Source organism: Natator depressus, chromosome 2 (genome assembly GCF_965152275.1).
Source record: "Natator depressus isolate rNatDep1 chromosome 2, rNatDep2.hap1, whole genome shotgun sequence".
Lineage (NCBI taxonomy): Eukaryota > Metazoa > Chordata > Testudines > Cheloniidae > Natator > Natator depressus.
Genome location: NC_134235.1, coordinates 259,696,275 through 259,716,231, shown reverse-complemented (window position 1 = coordinate 259,716,231; position 19,957 = coordinate 259,696,275). Strand labels below are relative to the sequence as shown.

Here is a 19,957-nt window from a genome sequence, read left to right as displayed (position 1 = left end):
GCCCACAGAGTACAGGAACTGAGCATGAAGGGCTAGTTCTTCAAGGGGACTGTTACGTGGGTGAGAAAGGATGGTAAATTATGCAGTGGCTGGGGTTCAGGACTAGCATAGTGGATTAGGGAGAGACTCAGAGGAAAGTAGGTGCATCCAACTGGAATAAAACTGAAAATAAATAAAATAAAGCTCAGGGTAATCTAGGTGAACATGCGGGGGGAAAATCTGAAGAGTGAGGTTCATTAGGCTGGAGGTTTTTGCAAAAAAAATTGAAATGCCTTGGTTTTGTTTCAATATGGAATGAAAAAACATACAAAACTTTGATTTTTGTGTGAAATGCAATTCTAGTTTTCCAGCCAGCTCTAATTATTAACCCCCTTGTAGATGGGAAAACCGAAGCCCAGAGGGATACCTTGCAACCAAAATGAGCTTATAATATAGGCTCTGTGGATGAGGGGAAAGCGGTGGATGTGTTGTTCCTTGACTTTAGCAAAGCTTTTGACACGGTCTCCCACAGTATTCTTGCCAGCAAGTTAAAGAAGTATGGGCTGGATGAATGGACTATAAGGTGGACAGAAAGTTGGCTAGATTGTCGGGCTCAATGGGTAGTGATCAATGGCTCCATGTCTAGTTGGCAGCCGGTATCAAGTGGAGTGCCCCAAGGGTCGGTCCTCGGGCCGGTTTTGTTCAATATCTTCATAAATGATCTGGAGGATGGTGTGGATTGCACCCTCAGCAAGTTTGCAGAGGACACTAAACTGGGGGGAGAGGTAGATACGCTGGAGGGTAGGGATAGGATACAGAAGGCCCTAGACAAATTAGAGGATTGGGCCAAAAGAAATCTGATGAGGTTCAATAAGGATAAGTGCAGGGTCCTGCACTTAGGACGGAAGAACCCAATGCACAGCTACAGACTAGGGACCGAATGGCTCGGCAGCAGTTCTGCAGAAAAGGACCTAGGTGTTACATGGACGAGAAGCTGGATATGAGTCAACAGTGTGCCCTTGTTGCCAAGAAGGCCAATGGCATTTTGGGATGTATAAGTAGAGGCATTGCCAGCAGATCGAGGGACGTGATCGTTCCCCTCGATTCGACATTGGTGAGGCCTCATCTGGAGTACTGTGTCCAGTTTTGGGCCCCACACTACAAGAAGGATGTGGAAAAATTGGAGAGAGTCCAGCGCAGGGCAACAAAAATGATTAGGGGACTGGAACACATGACTAATGAGGAGAGGCTGAGGGAACTGGGATTGTTTAGTCTGCGGAAGAGAAGAATGAGGGGGGATTTGATAGTTGCTTTCAACTACCTGAAAGGGGGTTCCAAAGAGGATGGATCTAGACTGTTCTCAGTGGTAGCTGATGACAGAACGAGGAGTAATGGTCTCAAGTTGCAGTGGGGGAGGTTTAGGTTGGATATTAGGAAAAACTTTTTCACTAGGAGGGTGGTGAAACACTGGAATGCGTTACCTAGGGAGATGGTGGAATCTCCTTCCTTAGATATTTTTAAGGTCAGGCTTGACAAAGCCCTGGCTGGGATGATTTAGTTGGGGATCGGTCCTGCTTTGAGCACGGGGTTGGACTAGATGACCTCCTGAGGTCCCTTCCAACCCTGATATTCTATGATTCTATATCAAATGTTCTTATACTAATGTAATTTTTCATCAATTGCCTATTCACTTGCCCCGATGTTGATTGCAAAAGTTTCCAGAGTCATTTTTTTATCTTCAGTTCAAGTTTTATCTTCAGTTCAAGTAAAACGCTGCTCCTCCTTTGAAGAGTGGGAGTGCTCCAAAATGCCAACCCCTTGCTCAGCAGAGCAGCTCTCTCTGCGTATGCAGAGTCAGAGCTGTCAGCTTTGGGCCAAGATTTTGAAAGAGACGAGTGATTTCCGAGACCCAACTTGTTGAGCTCCCACCCTCTGAGAAACAGGCCCCTTTAAGGAGGCTCAGATTGGGCACCCAAAAACTCAAAGCACCCAAAATCACCAGCCATTTTCTAAAACCTTGGCCTATGGCTAACAAAAGTACTTTCTATTTTTTACTCCTCTTAGCTCTTCAGAGACTGTAATCTCTTTAAGGCAAGGGCCTTCTCTTCAGGTTTTCAACAGTGCTTAGCACAGTGGGGTTCTGGTGTTGCTCGGGGCCTCCAGGATGATGATGTGCCATAAAATAAAGATAATTATAAAAGCCAAAGTGGAGCCTGGTGCCTTGTTGTGGACCACAAGCATTTATTTTGCTTTTTCTTGAATTTCTTCTTAGCACACATCTTCTAAAACTATCCAGCCGCTGATGTTCTCCTTTAAAGAGACAGTGTGCCTGGCATCAGAGAAATGCAACATCAACCAATGTGAATTCAAACCAGACAGAGTAAGGAACTCTGGGTGCGTGGAGACATCTACACCTCTCGTCTATCTCATTGAATGCACAGCTACACGTTGAGATGACCGATAGGCTCTATCAGGTCTCCAAGCCCAATATGGGCCCATAAGTGAGATTGCATGAACTACAGTGCAATGATCATGGGCAAAGGGGCCAGTGTGACATCTGTGCATCCCAAAGTTCCACTTATGCCCTATTTTGAGTACTTTGATGGGGTTGGGCTGACCACCTGCACCAGGGTGCACGTCACCCGGAGTGCTCCAAATGTCCTAGGCATTGTGCAGAGAAATATGGAGATAAGGATTCTGCACAGAACAGCTTATTCTAAACAGCCATTATAAGAGATAGATGAGAGAAGGTAGAAGTGAGATGCTGAAAGAGGCAAAAGCTGAATCATGTCCGACATGTGTCTTGTAGCATCTCATCTTCTGTTTGATTTTTTTGTTCCAGCTCTGTTTGGTCATCATTTAAACTAACATTTCTTATGACTGAGTCTCAAGCAGAGAACGGAAGGAAAGAAGGATGGTATGGTACAGTGCCTTTCCTACTGTACTCTGATTACAGATCCTGACACCCACACCTTGAATACTGTGTGAAGTTCTGGTTGCCCCATCACAAAAAAGATACTTTAAAATTGGCCAGATACAGAGAAGGGCAACAAAAATGATTAAGGATCTGGAACAGCTTCTATAAGGAGAGATTAGAAAGACTGGGATTTTTCAACTCAGAAAAAAGATGACTCAGGGGGATATGAGAGAGGTCTATAAAATCTTGACTGGTCTGGAGAAAGTGAATAAGGACGTGTTATTTATCCTTTCACATAATATAAGAGCCAGGGGTCACCCAATGAAAATTACTAGGCAGCAAGTTTGAAACAAACAAAAGGCAGCACTTCTTCACACAGCGCACGGTTAACTGTGGAACTCATTGCCAAGAGATGTTGTGAAGGCCAGACTACAACTGGATTGAAAAAAGAATTAGATAAATTGACGGAAGATAGGCTATTAGCCAAGATGGTCGTGGATGCAGCCCCATGATCTGGGTGTCCCTAAGTCTCTCACTGCCAGATGCTGGGGCTGGATCACTCGATAATTACCCTGTTCTGTTCATTCCCTTTGAAACATTTGGCATTGGCCACTGTCGGAAGACAGGATACTGGGCTAGACGGACCACTGGTCTGACCCAGTGTGGCCGTTCTTACCCATGTCATAAACAATGTGCGCTCATGTTATAGCAGGAGGTGAATATCAGAAGTGGGGGAAGTCTGGCTGGGATCAGCTTCCCATGGTACAAATGTTGATCCAAAGTTACCAGAGTTTTCTTGCCATGGGAATCTCACCGAGAACAGTTTCCATCAGTCCCTCGAGTTGTTCTACTCCTGAAGTCTCTTTTCTCTCCCTTGCAGCTGGTCAAAGACTGCTCTGGATTCTTCTCCACTGAACAGGACCCTGCTTCCGTCATTATCAAATGCGAGGAGGTGTCTGAGGAGGTGAGTGACCTAGACGGCCTCCTCTCTGCTCACGGCTGGGCTGAGGCAGGGCTAAGGTTTCCCTTGCTCAGATCCTGGCCAGGTATTTCACACTGCACAAGTGTTCCCAGGACAAGTGTCTGGCTCATCTGCTGGCAGTGAGCTGGCAAAGGCCGCCTGCCCCATGAGCCTAGGGATGGAATCCTACAGCTGCCAGCAGAACCCGCGGGGAGCAAATTCGAATCTCCCTGGGATACATAAGAAACCTAAAGCTCCAGACGGTGCCTGGGAGCGGGGCAAGGGCAGGGGGGTCTGGGGAGGATCCTCACCACCTGCCTTTGTCTGGCAGTGACATTTACAAACGTTGTATGATGCAGACACTGAATGGCCCCTGGTCCCACACAGCAGACAAAAGGCCCCAGGCATGGCCCTTCCTTCTTACCCTAGAGTAGGGACCTGCCCAAGGTGGGCGTAAGGGTTACAGACAGTAAAGGGGGAGGGGATAAGGGCTGAGTCTATAATCCTGTGCCTTCAGTGGCACGGCCCTTGCACACTGTCCCCCCAGCAGGCAAGCTCCTGCCCCTCCCTCAGAGCCACAGATCGATGTCACCCCCTGTCCAAGAGCCCAGTAGCAATATTTACTCCTGAAGGCTACTCCTCTCCCTGCCTAGGCCCACGATGATGTTGGTTGCTCTCTGGAGAGGCCGTGTGTACTGGGGAATCAGACGACATGGGTTCTAATCTCTGCTCTGTCACTGACCCGCTGTGTGACCTTGGGCAAGTCACGCTGTCGCCTCTCTTTCTAGTCTCCTTACTGCAGATACTCTCTGCCGCTGTGTGTGTAGATACTGCACCTTGCATGATGGGGCCTCTAGGCATTAATAATAATAATAATAAATAAAGCACAAGAGAGACACAACAAACTAATATTTCTAGAACTTTTGGAGCCAGTATCAGCCTGCATGGAGATGCTTACCCTTCTGTGCTCTTTTCCTTCTAGCCTAGACCCACTACAAGGCATAGAGCTAAAAATTCTTTACAGAGGTTGGTAACTGCCATGTCCTTCTGTCCGGCCTTGATAAACGCGATCTTGCCCCACTAATATCCATTTAGATGCTGTGGCTAAGCTCATTTTCCTAGCCTGTCTCTTTGACCACGCCACCCCCCTCTTTGAATCCCTTCACTGCCTCTCCTTCCAGGGCCAGATTAACTCTCCTGTGGGCCTGGGGCTATTAGATTTCGTGGGGCCCCTGTGTACAAGTCTTTTTCCTGGGAGGGAGTTTGGTGCAGGAGGAGGCTGGGGCAGGGGATTGGGGTGCAGGAGGGAGGTGCGAGGGAGTTTGCGTGCAGGAGGGGGCTCCGGGCTGGGGCAGGAGATTGGGGTGCAGGAGGGGGTGTGGGGTCTGGGAGGGAGTTTGGGTGCAGGAGGGGATTCTGACCTGGGGCAGGGGGTTGGGGTGGAGGAGGGGGTGTGAGGTGCAGGCTCCGGCCGGGAGACGCTTACCACAAATGTCTCCCAGCCGGCGGAGCAGCAGGGCTCAGGCTGCCTGTCTGCCGTAGCCCCACACTGCTCCCAGAAGCGGCTGGCTGCTGGCACGTTCCTGCAGCCCCTGAGGGGAGGGGGGCAGCCACAGAGACATGCCAGCAGCCAGCCGCTTCCGGGAGTGGTGTGGGGCCACGGCATGCAGGCAGCCTGCCTGAGCACCCCTTTTAGCAGCCCAGAGATTGCTGCCTGTGATTTATTTTTGCTGGGCCCCCTTGAGCCAGGGCCCTGGGCTGCAGCCTCTAAAGCCCCTGCCTTAATCCGGCCCTTCTCCCTTCTCTATCGCTTCAAACATGAGCTGCTTGTTTTCATTTTCAACTCCCTTCATGGTCGATCCCCACCCTCCCTATCCTCTTCTCATTCGTTACTGAGCTGTCGCTGCTCGCCTTTGGTGAGCCCATGCTGCAGCCTCCATTGCCCACATATTGCCTTCCTGCTCTCTCCCAGGCTGCCCCAGGCACTCATGAGATGGCCGCATAAACATCTGCCAGGCCACCTCATAATCCATCTGCAGCTCGCACCTCAAAACTCTCCTTTGCAGTGATGCCTACGAAAAACAGCTAGGCTGCCAATGTGCTGAAACCTCTACCTACCATGCTGACGAGTAGTGTCCCATTGTTTCCTCGTCTGTATGTCTCCAGTTTTTGTTTCTTGTCTTGTACTTAGACTGCAAGCTCCTTGGGGCAGGGACCATCTGGCTGTTCTGTGTTTGTAAGGCGCCTAGCACAACGGGGTCCTGGTCCACGACTAGGTCTCCTTGGTGCTACGGCCACACAAATTATAATAATAATAATGAGCACGTAAAGAAATTACTAGCTCTGGGTTTAACGTACTCCAGCAAGGAGGGACTGACGGCATCCCATGGCTTGAGGATGCTCCAGGCCCTGTGCAGACCCTCTAGCTTGGGGTGAATTTCAGCCTAAAGAACAAGCTGGAGCTGCCCCAAGGTTTCTCCCTACCAGATACACCCACTATAGATCAGGCACCTAGCACAGCTTTGAGCAAACCCCACAGCTCCCTTCCCATCTCCCCAGACACACAGATCAGCAAAAGGAACCAAATCCCATAGCAGGGTCATTAAAGGTACAAATTCCATCACATTGAAAACACTGAGGCTGTTCGGTCTGACACCAAAAATGATTCTGCCACCCTTTTGTTCTGGCCTTAAAACCGTATGAATCTAGGAGTCAGGATTGGATCCTAGTATTGGCAACAGCCTGGAGAAATCACAATTTCAGTTCTTTGCACACTGACAAGGCTTCTTAAGGTGTCTTTCAAACCTGGAGCAGGGACTGCAGAAGCAGAGGGGGAGCTGGCTCAGCATGAGCGGCAGCGTTGAACGTGCTCTGAGGCAGCAAATCCGAGGGGCAAGCGAATAAAAACCCAACAAGGCCTCTTCTCAGGTGTGCAGATGAGTTACCCGGGGGGAAAGACTGAAGCAGCTGAATGCTTCATCAGAGAGGGTTTGCTACGGACATGTCCATGGCCATATCCAGCCCCTGGGTAAAATGGTGATGACTCTCTCAAGAGCTCTAAACCCTTAACTTGCTAGTCAGCCTCCATCATTTCACTCTTGAGGTTTGAGAGCCTAGATGTGGGATCTCCTATACCCCTCACCTTTGGAGGAAGATCGTGTGTGGCTATCAGGAAAATGATCAGATGGAGTAACAAGCAGTGACACAGGTATGGAAATACTCGTAGGGGGAAATTCACCCCGGTCCAGAGGACCAGCACTGTGCCCCAGTTACGTCCCGCTTTAGCACTATCGTCACAGGTACCTAGACCAGCCCTTTGCACAGGATGCCCGGTCACTAAGGGGGTCCTCAAGGTGACAGAATGCCTGCCGAAGCCATCAGGTGCCCAGGGCAGCACTCATGCTGCACCTACCCTTAGGAAAGTGCACTGTGCTTCCCACTCTGCACCTGACCAGCCCTGTCCTGTCCCCTTTCGGGGTGGCTCACAGCCCCAAGGACTCTAGGAAGGGGCAGCCTCTGTGCTCAGGGGATGGGAGGATTTGGTGCTCCGGGCCCTGGACTCCACCCCCACAGATGACTACGGTATGACCATGGCACTTTACATAGCACTACATGTGCTGTTAAACATCTGCCATGCACCAGACCAGAGGTGGCTGCATTTCACTAAACTGAAAGGTTGTTACAAAGAGGAGGGAGAATAATTGTTTTTCTTAACCTCTGAGAAGAGGACAAGAAGCAATGGGCTTAAATTGCAGCAAGGGTGGTTTAGGTTGGACATTAGGAAAAGCTTCCTACCTGTCAGGATGGTGAAGCACTGGAATAAATTGCCTAGGGAGGTTGTGGAATCTCCCTCATTGGAGATTTTTAAAAGTAGGTTAGACAAACACCTGTCAGGGATGGTCTAGATAATACTTCGTCCTGCTACGAGCACAGGGAACTGGACTAGATGACCTCTCGAGGTCCCTTCCAGTCCTATGATTCTGTGATTCTAATCCCCGTATTATGGACAAGCGTCCGTGAGACCAGAGCGAAACTTGTGTCAAACAGGGAACAACACTGTGACTCTCTTTTCCATTTTTTATATCTAGGGCCTGGTTTTCAGAACAGCTGAGCACCCAAATCTCCCAGTGCAGTCAGTGGGAGCTGCAGGTGTTTAGCATCTCTGAAGATCACACTGTACTTTGTCAGGTACTCTGGCAGCTCTGAAGAAAGCTCCTAATCAGCTGAGGCAGCTTGGCCTTGCGGTTGATGAAGTGGAGTTGTGAGTTCAACTCCCTGTTCTACCACAGAATCCTTGTGTGACCTTGGACACTTCTCTGTGTCTCGGTTCCCTTTCTGTATGTGATGTAAACGTCCCTGGACGTCAGGTTGTCTGTGGGCATTGGACCCTCTGACTCTAAAATCATGAGCATAAACTGGGCAAGAGGGCAACAATGTGAGATACAGTATGAGCCTGGGTTACATGTAGTTTGGAGACAATCATATCTTGTTTCTTTAGATTGGAAGCTCTTCAAGGTAGGTATTGTCACTTCCTATGTATATTTATAGCACCTATGCCCCAATCGTGGTTGGAGCCACGGGCTGCAACAGTAGCGCAAATAAGAATAATTTAACTCTATTACTGAATCATTATAAAACCGCCACAAGAAGAAAACAGTCGCCTTTCAGAGCATAAACATGCAGGGAATTTCAAATTCCAGTGCAGAGAGAGAAAGAAATATCATTGCAGGAAACAAATCAAGCAATGGAAGTAAAGAACATCAGAGCTACTACATCTCATGAGCTCATAGGGGAGTGGGCATTGCAAGGAGTTTTGGCATGAACGAAGATATGAGCTCCAAAATAGTAATGTTCTGCTCCCAGAGCCTGAGTCATTTGTTGACGTTACAAATCCATTTAATTGAACGGGGGATTCCAAAAGTTACAGCAACAGTGTTGGTAGTCAGGAGTAGCAGGGTATTATCAGAAGCAACATATGCCAAGCAGGAGATTTTTATACCAAAGAGACAGTTGGCAGACAAAATTTTGGCATCCCCTGCAGCAGACAGGATTCCCGGTCGGTGGTTGCAGAGAAAGCATGTGACTGAGCAGAATAAACAAGTTTATCTCACATGTTAGCTACCTTCGGATCTAGCGGCCTGATCCAAAACCCACGGTCAATGGAAAGACTCCCCTTCAGTTCAAAGGGCTTCACACAAGGCGTTACGTTCACATACCACTGCCCTTGAAGTCCACCCATCTAGGGTGAGATGATGTCCCGATTTTATAGGGACAGTCCCAGTTTTTGGGTCTTTTTCTTATACAGGCTCCTATTACCCCCACGCCCGTCCCGATTTTTCACATTTGCTGTCTGGCCACCCTACACCTGTCACATCTCTAAACTAACTCCTCCAGCACTTTGTGAGAGCATCTTATGTTTCAATCCAATTCATATTTGTAAAGGGCTTTGAACAGGAAAAGCACCAAATGTCCTGGGCCAGACACCCAGCTGATGTCAATGGAACTACACTAATTTACACCAGCTCAGCATCTGGCTCTTCAAGTGCTGTTTGAGGCCAAACAGTTAAAAGCCATGCTGCCTTTGACAGGCAGCGGGAGACTTCTGGACCTAACCGCACACGTAAATAGGAAAGCGTAAATTCCACTTGGTTATACCAGGCTGGTATCAGCAGTAAAAATATCCTGAGTCTGTCACCTAGGCCTGTGTGTTACTGAGAACCCTGCTGAATGTGAAGCCCTGAACTCTAATTTGGGAAATAAGAGATGATTGCTTCATCTTTTCTTCTGCCAGTGACATCTCCCTTCCCCTCCTCCTCCCAGCATGTGTGTGTGCTAATCCAGCCAGGATTTGAGCAATAAAGAAAATCCCCTGCACCCACCGTTCTAGCTGAGCTCCCCCGTTTTGCACGCCCTAGCGCTCTGGCCAGTTGCAATTTCCTGTAAGTGCAAGGGAAGGTTGCAGCCTTTGGGAAAACCCAAGTAAGTAGCCAATCAGTCACCATCCACTTTACCTGAGGTACCAGAGGAAGCAGCGCATAAAAGGGTTTCCCTGGAGCCACAGGGCTGCATTTCCACCTCATGCTGAAAAGCCTGGGACCAAGGATGGAGAGAGGCTGGGGAGTCCTAATGATGCTCGGGGTGGCCGTAGCAACCACCACGTCACCTCTGCCGCAGACACGGAGCTACGAAGTGGCAGTTTCCCATGCTGTTGACCTCTACAACCAGAAGGCACCTGGAGACTCTCTCTTCCGGCTCCTAGAGGCAGACCCTCAGCCTGGATGGGTAAGTACCCAGGGAATAATCTGGAGGTCAGACTAGATGATCAAATGGTCCCTTCTGGCCTTAAATTCTAATGAATTACTTCAGAGCCCAGACGTGTATTAGCTGCTGACTGAAATCATGGACCACTCAGGACTCTGGGCTTCCGCATACTCAGGCCAACTCAAACAGGGGTCCAATCATCCTCTTGGGCATTGAGCACCTCCAGCAAGGTGCAGACAAAAGCCCTTGGCTACTACTGATTTCCACACGTGCAAGATCAGGTCCTGTTGTTTCAAACTCACTAGAAAAAAAGTGCTGACACCAGGTTGTAGTTTCTGTTGGGTGGCTGAAGGCTGGTGCTGAGCTACTGGACATCAGGCCTGATCCAAAGCCCAAGGAAATCAACAGAAAGACTCCCAGTGACTTCAGGGGCCTTGGGATCAAGCCCATCCTGCTGGTGAATTGCAGCTGCTGGACAAGCACAACAGTGGGGTCTGGAACATTGCTGCTCCCCCAAAAGACTTTGTTTTGTTCTTTTATATCATAGATATCTGTCTTTTCATTTAATATCTTAGGACGAAAATTCTCAAAGCACTCAAGAGCTGAATTTCCTCATTAAAGAGACTGTGTGTCCAGTGTCGGAGAAAGCTGTCACGGAGCAGTGTGACTTCAAAGAGGATGGGGTAAGGGATCACATGCTATATGGAAAATTGTGCATGTTTATTACTATTTACATTACATTTGAATTTAGAAACCCCAACCAACAGCAGGGCTGCATTGTGCTAGGCACTGTACACACACACAGAGTGAGAATCTGTCCCTGCTCCAAAGAACTTGCGGTCTAAGCAAAGAGCGGGAGGTGAAACATACGAAGTGACTTGACTTGTCCAAGTTCACGCAGCAGTGCCAGGAATAAAGTCCTGGTCTCCTGATTCCCAGCCCAGTGCCCTGTCCACTCGGCCAAGCTGCTTCCCTATGAATTCATTGCTTCAATCTGATTTAAAAAATTCTGCAGATCACCGATCAGCTCAGTCAAGGTTCTTCAGACCTTATATAAGGAACATTATCTCAGCGAGGTCCCCCACCCAAAGCCCATGCACTCACTCCAGGTACTAATAACACAGAATGGTACTTTCCAATGGATTGGTCAGTGCAGTGCATGAAAAAATTTCTGTTGACATTTTATGTGGGGCAGGTGGGAGAGTGACAATTTTCAGAGTAACATTAACTTATCCAAATGGCACCTATCGATAGAGTAATGTTTCTGATAAGTAGCAAATATAACATGACAGACTGTTAAATGCACTGTTACACATACTATATGGAAGTCTAACAGATTCAACATATAATATGTTGCATTTTCCCCATCCAGAGCTGCCAAATCAGTTCACAAATATTAATGAATTATTCCTAATGATGAGGGCAATTAACCATTGGAACCACTTCCCAAGCGGTGGGCCCTCCAGCACTTGGTGTCTTTATATCAAAACTAGATGTCTCTTTCTCAAAGGTCTGCTTTAGTTCAATCCTGAGTTACTGGGTCTGATGCAGCGATCACTGGGTGAAATTCTCTAGCCTGCAAGAGGTCAGATTAGATTATCACATTGTGGCCTCAAAATCTAGTAATTTCCCTGCGAGGCAGGTCAGTATTATAATCCTCATTTGCAGGTGGGTAAACTGAGGCACAGAGAGGGGACGCAACTGCAGAGCAGAAAGTTGTAAGGAGCTGTTACTCGATTACAACCAGTGATACTTGGCCTGCTGCCCGGTCTCTCTGTGCCCACAGGTGGGGACAACAGCTCAGCAGCAGGAAAAACAATATGATCTAGTGAGCTAAGGTTAGAACTGAGAGCAAGAAACTCCTCTGATCGGCCACTGACCCACTCCGCGGCCTTGGCCAAGTCCCTCAAAAACACCGTGCCTCAGTTTCTCCATCTGTGACATGGGGATACTAATATTCACATTCCTTCCTAAAAGTAGAGGGCTGTAGCTATACCAAGATTTATTCCAGATGGGGGCAGAGAGAATGGACCACGTGGGAAACACGAGGCCAAGAGACAGAGAACATGGTAGCAGAAGGGGGCAGAGACAGCAGAAGCAAGAGCATGGAGTGAACTGAAGAGAAACGAAATCAGAGAGAAGGGAATGGTGCTTTTCAGAGGGAAAAAAAGGGGTTAAAGAGGGGGAAAGCCTAATGAAGCAGTGGTCTGGAGCTGGCCAGAACGTGCTGGACATGCTGGAGAGGGAAAGGGGAGATTAAAGAAATGGAAGAAGGAACAAAGACAAGATACATTCACCTGCTAGGTGACAGAGTTATTTCTGCTCCTCTGTGGTAGAACACTCCCCCTGCAGATGGCCCCTAGCCCCGTGAGTGTGAGCAGCTCCCCTTCTCCAGCCACAGAGCAGGCTGGTGGGAGCTGCATGATCGCTCTTGTTGCTCCTTTGGCCAAGCAGTCAGGGCCTTGCCGGGTGGTTTGGGTGAGAAATCGGGGCTGCAGAGGCTGGCTATTTTCTACTCTGTTTACAAAACATACCCAAGCTCCTGGGCCCCTAAACAGCAGTAGGAACAAAACCGCATGGAGGCCACTCCTTGCGGCAGAAATGCCAGATCAGATAGGGCAGCCGCCCCGTCCCGGGCAGCGGCAGCCTGTTTGCGCTGGCTTCTCGCCTAGTCTCCCGGGCTCCCCCCAACCGTTTAGCACTGTTCCAGGCCCTGTTCCAGTTCCAGCACTGTTCCAGGCCCTGCATTTGGAAGTTAGCAACCCCCCCCGGTTGTAGCTCCATGCCCTTCCTTTGGCCACATGGGCTGCTCTGGTTGTCAGCCACCCACTCTCTGCAGTCAATCCAGCTGTTTTGCACCACAAGAGCCTGGGTTACTCCTGCTGTTGGTTCCCTGAGCACTTTTGCATGCAAGACCCCTGGGATGAGGAGCCATGAGCACCTTTCAGCATAGAGTTATCATGCCCATGTTGTAACGTCCCTAGTTAAGCACCAGACCAGAAGGCAGCTAACAGGGACACAGCCCAGGAGGTACGAACAAACAGAACTTTGCTGCAGCTTCTCAGAGACCAAACGATCTGAACTCTGTGGAGCTAGTTCCACTTCCTGGCATGTGCTACCGTCAAGGCACACTCCCCTACAGGAGACGGCTGGCCACCATGTGCTGGCTGATTTCCAGACATTTCAGAAGGGAGTGGGGTGGTCCCTGCCCCGGGGAGATCAGTCTATACCTCAGCAGACCCACCCCGAGGTGCAAGGTCTGCTCCCAACGCCAGGGCTGCAGAGATTAATAAACTGACCCTTGACCTCTTCCCTGCCTTTTCTGAGCTCTTATCACCTTTACTCCCTGGCAGCTGGTGAGAGACTGTTCAGGTTACATCTTCCCTGAGCAGCAGCCGGCCACCATCCTGATCACCTGTGACACAGTGGCTGAGGAGGTAAGGAAGGTTTATGCTCAGGTGACCTGCTGAGGGACCTGCATGGCCATCGTAGGGGCCTGGCAGAGTCAGGGCAGCCTTATCTGGGTTCCTGGCCAGGGATTGCACATGGCATCAGCTTGGGGCATACTCCCATCGGACAAACAGATCCACATGCACCAAAGAAAGGTGCCATGCTAGGATCTATGGAGTTCACATGGGACTGAGGTGGGCAGGAAAGGGGGGGACTTGGGTCCCTCTAGGCCACCTGCTTCTAGGTGAGCCTGATGGGCTAGTGACTTTGGGAACATTATGGGATGAAGACCCCGATTACAGCAGGGGATGTCCCCATTCTCACTCAACAGCCCCAGCAAGGTTCTTCCCTCGCCACCTAGCAGGGCCCTTCACAGAGAGGTGGGGAGCAGCTGCAGTGTCTGGATCTTTACCTTTGGGCCACTATGAAAGTTCTTCTCCAGAACATCAGCCCTTCCACTCCCCATCCCTCATAGTGCACATAACACATTGCCCTCTCCCAGTCAAGAGGGCAGGAGTCACACGCAGAGTCAGACCTCAGCTGGCGTGAAGGGGTAAAACTCTACGGAACTCAACAGAGCTGCCACGATTTACACCAGCTGAGGATCTGGCCTGCGCGCTAAGGTTGCTCTGTTCCCCAAAGGTGTGAGTGCAATGGCAGGGTTTTCCCCCCACATCCCGGTGTGCAAGTATCATCTCCTCCGGGCCCCCAGCTCTTCCTGGCCCCAGGATCAGGAGTGAAAAATCGCCCTTGAAACTCAAGAGCTCCCTCTTAGGGCAGTGCAAAGCAAGTAGGGATGGGCCGGTGCTGCTCTTAAAGGAGAACCCAGCGACACCTAACGACATTCCCTCCCCCCTAGATCGTAAGTGCCAGACAGAGGAGTGGAGTTCTCTGAGCATCAGGTAGAGTGGCTCTCTGTCTCCCTGGAACCCCTTACGAATGTGCTTCTCTCTCTCTCTAGCCTACTCGTGTCCGGCGGTCCAGGTTTGGAAGATTTTTCAAAAAAGTGAGGAAGCAGCTCGGCCGTGTTCTCCGCCACTCCCGCATCACAGTTGGGGGACGAATGAGATTCTAAGGCAGAACAGGGAGAAAGGCACAAACATCCCCACAGCCACTACTGCTCCTTGTGTCTGAGCTGTGCGTCTGGCTCGATCCTGTCCCTTCGAGTCTCAATACAATAAATGGTCATTTTCAGTGGGTTGTATATCACTCGTGTTCTCTTTACATCCCAGCTCTCCTCCATGCCTCTACTTTGTGTCACGTGAAGGGGCGGGGAAACGTGACCCGTGAGTCACCTGACTGTGCTATTTGCCAATGGAAGGTCCCGGTGAGGAGATGTCATGCTCTAGTCCCCACCCTTTCTAAGGGTAATACTCCAGCTCAGAAACTCAATGCACATAACGGGTTTATCACCTGGCACTTCGACTAGGAGAACACCAGACTGGGAGAGCAACTGAGCAAAGCCAAGTACCAAGGGCTGATGGGGGACTAGGGGTGACCTGCATGCGCAGCTATTAATTCAGTCCAGGAGGATGAGAGTGACCCAGATGCGGCAGCCAGGGCTTGCCCCACCCGCAGGTCCCACCCAATATGTGGTATCATCTGCATCCTAAACAACCAAATACCGGCCAGGTTTATAATACCCCTAGCAATTCCTCCGCAAATGACCATATGGGGAGTAGCTGCCTGCCGCATTCTGCATCAGCAACACAGGGCATGAGAGAACTCCACCCCCGTCCCCAGCTCCCCCCTTGCACAGGAAGAGAAAGAAAAGAGACAGCGTGAGTGCACAGTGACCCGTCCCCTCCTATAAATACATCCTCTGCAAATACAACAGCTGTCAAGCGGGATGTGTGGCCGACAGAGCTGGCTTGGGAGCAGAGCACACAAAGGGATGGGTATATCAGGAGCGGAGCAGAGGGATGGGCACTGGGATTGGTGAAGCAGTCAGGGAAGTGAACTACAGAGAGGGACTGTTAGACCCATCCCCAAAGCTGCACATTCAAGAGGCTGAGATGTATCATTACAAGAAGCCAGGCATCCTACTGCCTCTATCGACCCCCTTGCCCTTGCTGCGATTGAGAGGCGTTCTTAGCATGTGCAAGCTGCCATGAGCCCAGTCCATCTGCCTGTAACAAGTCCATGGGACTGCCACACTGAAGAGGAGCAGTAAGGAGGGGCTGTGCTGGAGGGTGGTCCAGTGGACAAGGTGCTGGCCTAGCCCTTGGGAGGCCAGGGTTCCACGGCAAGTCAATTAATCTAGCCCTGCCTCAGTTCCCCACCTGTAAAGCAAGGAGGACACTGCCCTGCCTCGCTGGGGTGCTGTGATGATCATGCTGTTAATGATGGTGATGCGGTCAGATGTTACAGTGATGAGGCTAGACAGATAACTACCCCCCAGCATTAATTCAGGGCAGAGCCGCGATGCACGCCTGCATTTGAGAGCAAACGTGTTACAGACACAGGACCTCCCTCACCATCTGCAGGGCCCTGCTTAAGGCAGCCGGTGTTGAACAGGGAGCACCGCACCCCTTGTAAAGATGAGCTTCAGTTTCTCTGCTCCTCTCCTTGCAGGGGCCCACCCATGACCTGCCCCTTTACAGCCAATCTCCCTTGCTACCAAAAAAAGGGAAGGAAACACATTTTAGTGTTATGCAAAAACACAAGAGGTGCCACTCAGAACAGCTCACTCTCCTCCTCTGTTCCCCTAGAGCAGAGCTACTCAGACCTCAGGAGCCAAATTACCGAGCAACATTACCCAAAAGAGCCACAGGTTTGTGACTCCATTATAGCGCGCTATATTCCTATTTAAAGAGGATGACGGGGAAACACTTAGTTTATATATTAGTCTCACAGCAAAAGGACTGACCAAGGATTATTATTAGATCAACTACAGTTGGTTAACAACATAGGAAAAGCCTCCTGGCTGGTTAATAATGAAATCACACCGCTTTTTACTATTATGTGCTGCCAAGGGCCACTGGCGCCACCTTGAAGAGCCGCCCGCTGTGGTCTGGGAGCCTCAGGCTGAGGGTCACTGCTCTAGGAGAAATACTGCAGGTGGTAAAGCACGCGGGGTATTTGAATACTGAGCTGTTAAAACGTTCGGTTACCCGTTCGGTGGCGGCATTTTCATTACACACACCTAGGGCCTCATTCCCCTCACACTTGCCGAGGTGTAAACGAGGAGCGACGCCATTGAAGCGAGCCCATCCCGCACTCCCCCTGGGCAGCAGCTCACGCCAGGCCTTGTAACCTGGTGTACTGGATTGCAGCGCTGGCAGGTTTGGCTGGCCTCCCTCCTGCGTGGTCAGGACGGAGGGGCAGCTGGGCCAAACTTGGTCACCACACCTGGAGAGGGCTGCTGGACCCAGCCCCGCAGGAAAGGAGCTGCAGGAGCTGCCTCTGCGGAGTGAGTCACTGATGCCAAAAAAAAAAATTAATTAATGGACAAACAGGAAAGTGACGCTATCCAGGACTTTCTTCGCCTCCACGACAGACGATCAGCCCGAACCTCCGTCGATGGAGCTATTCCCGTGGGAACACTCAACAGTGACCACAAAGCGGGGATAGGTTTATTTGTGTCTGGTAGGAGGTGAAATTTCCCCCTCCCCCAAGACACACTCACAAGGACAAGTGCAGAGTCCTGCACTTAGGACGGAAGAATCCCATGCACCGCTACAGACTAGGGACCGAATGGCTAGGCAGCAGTTCTGTAGAGAAGGACCTAGGGGTGACAGTGGATGAGAAGCTGGATATGAGGCGACAGTATGCCCTTGTTGCCAAGAAGGCCAATGGCATTTTGGGATGTATAAGTAGGGGCATTGCCAGCAGATCGAGGGACATGATCGTTCCCCTCTATTCGACATTGGTGAGGCCTCATCTGAAGTATTGTGTCCAGTTTGGGGCCCCACACTACAAGAAGGATGTGGAAAAATTGGAGAGAGTCCAGCGGAGGGCAACAAAAATGATTAGGGGACTGGAACGCATGACTTATGAGGAGAGGCTGAGGGAACTGGGATTGTTTAGTCTATGGAAGAGAAGAACGAGGGGGGATTTGATAGCTGCTTTCAACAACCTGAAAGGGGGTTCCAGAGAGGATGGAGCTAGACTATTCTCAGTGGTAACGGATGACAGGGCAAGGAGTAATGGTCTCAAGTTGCAGTGGGGGAGATTTAGGTTGGATATTAGGAAAAATTTTTCACTAGGAGGGTGGTGAAACACTGGAATGCGTTACCTAGGGAGGTGGTGAAATCTCCTTCCTTAGAAGTTTTTAAGGTCAGGCTTGACAAAGCCCTGGCTGGGATGATTTAATTGGGGATCGGTCCTGCTTTGAGCAGGGGGTTGGACTAGATGACCTCCTAAGGTCCCTTCCAACCCTGATATTCTATGATTCTATGATTCTTTCAAATGCGAGGATTCTAAAATGTGGAGTTTGTTTATTATTGGGAGTGGGGTTGATTAAACATCTAATTAGCAGCTATAATTAATTAATTATATGGGAAACTCCACTGCAACCTTCCCTTTGAAATCAAGCAATTCACTTATTTAGAGATCATTATTAGCTGTCATTATTATTACTACTTATTTTCATGGATTCCAAGGCCAGAAGGGACAATTAGATCGTCTACTCCGCCCTCCCGTAGAACACAGGCCAGAGAATTCCACCCCATTTCCCCTGTATTGAGCCCAGTAACTTGTGTTTGACTAAAGCCTCTTCCAGGAAGGCATCCAGGCTGGATCCAAAGACATCAAGAGATGGAGAATCCACCCCTTCCCTTTGTTTGTTCCAATGGTTAAACACCCTCACAGTTAAAAAATTGTGCCTTCTTCCTAATTTTAATCCGTCAGGCTTTAACTTCCAACCATTGCTTCTTTATGCCTTTCACCACTAGACTAAAAAGTAGTTCCACCCTCTGAAGGTACCAATCCCGTAATCAGGTAATCCCTCAGTCTACTTTTTGACAAGCTGACCAGATCAAGCTCCTTAAATCTCTCATGGTAAAGCATTTTTTCAAGGCGTTTACACTGCAGCTGCTGCAGCGCACAAAGTGGCCTGAAGAAAGGGAGGGACCCATCGGACTAGCTGAAATCATTTGCCTTGTGCATGGTGAGACGGTTCTCAAAGTGTGCTCCTTGGCGACCCATTGGACATTTTTTTCCAAGTCTGCTCCCCCTGCTCACTTTAAACACTCAGCAGCTCCAATGGGCACCAAGCAAAGATCAGGGCTATTTTATTTGACTTCACTTCCCGCCTCCCTCACACTTTATATTTTTGCCCATCTCTTTCCTCCTTGTTTTCATCTCTCCCTGCCCCCTCCCTTTTGGTTAGATTCTTCCACCTTCCACCGCCTGCGTGCGGAGGGCAGATGTGCCAGGAGTGGTATGGTTTGTCACAGCAGCTCTTTGAGGCCCCAGCCAAGATTGGGCTCAAGTCTGCTAGTACAACATAGTCCATGCCCTAAAGAATGAACAGTCCAGACTGACAACGGGGGGGGAGGGGGGGAAAGAAATGAAGTAATATCCCCATTTACAGAGGGGAAACTGAGGCACGGAGCAACTAAGTGACTTTCTCAAGGTCACACAAGGAGTCTGTAGCAGAGATGGGAACTGCACCCAGGTCTTCTGATCCACTGCCTTAGCCACAAAACCACCCTCCCTTTCTACTCCCCCTCCATCCCTAATTTTCTTCTTTCCTTCAGTTTCTCTTTGCTGTGAAGACCCCACATTGCACTGGCCAGAAGGACAAGGCTCCTTCCCAGTGTCCCCCCCTTCAGTCAGGTATAAACGCTGGGTTTATACAGGGAATGAATAAAGCTGCTTTCCCTTCCAGGAACCAGGAAACCACGGGTGCTTGGGGCGGTAGCAGGTATTCTGTGTGGTCAGAGAAGCAGCCAGTTTCTGGGCACTGCTACCAATTGCCAGCCAATCTCTCTAACCCACTCCAGGCCCAGCTATGCTGGGAACCAAGGCCCCCCCCCCAACCACCAGCCAAACAAAAATAAACACAAGATTTCTTCTTGTCGGGGAAAAACAGCTCCTTACCTAGGAGAAAGCCTTTTCCCTTCACTGCACACCACCCTTCTGCTGCTTGCTTCACATTCCTCCTTCCATTTTTCTCTCACTGGAAGAGGTTTTTAAAGGTCACAGGTAGTCCCAGGAATCCATAATTAACTCGAGGGCTCATAGGAAAGAGGGTTTTAACCATTCTAAGGCCGATGTACAAGCCTTCAACCACCCTTCCAGAACTGTCGGGTCTGACTTTGTCACAGACGCTGTGTCCCAAAGAGCTAATGCGATTCTGGGATCCAGAAACAGGGGAATCTCGAGGAGTAGAGAGATTATTTTGCCTCTGTATTTGGCACTGGTGTGACCACGGCTGGAATCCC

The 19,957-nt window shown here is 49.8% G+C and overlaps 1 protein-coding gene and 1 long non-coding RNA gene across 2 annotated transcripts in view; one reads left to right on the top strand and one right to left on the bottom strand.

The window, feature by feature from the left end:
• LOC141983385 (uncharacterized) overlaps nucleotides 1-19,636 on the bottom strand; it is a 48,524-nt gene extending 28,888 nt beyond the window's left edge. Inside the window, exon 1 of the long non-coding RNA XR_012638357.1 lies at nucleotides 19,614-19,636. This is a non-coding gene — a long non-coding RNA (uncharacterized LOC141983385). The remainder of the gene's footprint in view (nucleotides 1-19,613) is intronic.
• Nucleotides 9,726-14,706, top strand: LOC141983383 (cathelicidin-related peptide Oh-Cath-like). The gene is made up of 4 exons (XM_074946466.1): nucleotides 9,726-10,139; nucleotides 10,694-10,801; nucleotides 13,472-13,555; nucleotides 14,530-14,706. Exons 1-4 carry the CDS (start codon nucleotides 9,936-9,938, stop codon nucleotides 14,641-14,643), a joined length of 510 nt encoding a protein of 169 aa, XP_074802567.1. The 5' UTR covers nucleotides 9,726-9,935; the 3' UTR covers nucleotides 14,644-14,706.
• Nucleotides 19,637-19,957: the final 321 nt, after the last annotated feature.

Bases quoted from the DNA above. Each gene is read 5' to 3' on its own strand.
- LOC141983383 (XM_074946466.1), top strand. From the start codon at position 9,936: ATGCTGAAAAGCCTGGGACCAAGGATGGAGAGAGGCTGGGGAGTCCTA. The intron at 10,140-10,693 runs GTAAGTACCCAG...TTAATATCTTAG, and splicing joins CAGACCCTCAGCCTGGATGG to GACGAAAATTCTCAAAGCAC. The intron at 13,556-14,529 runs GTAAGGAAGGTT...CTCTCTCTCTAG, and splicing joins GTGACACAGTGGCTGAGGAG to CCTACTCGTGTCCGGCGGTC.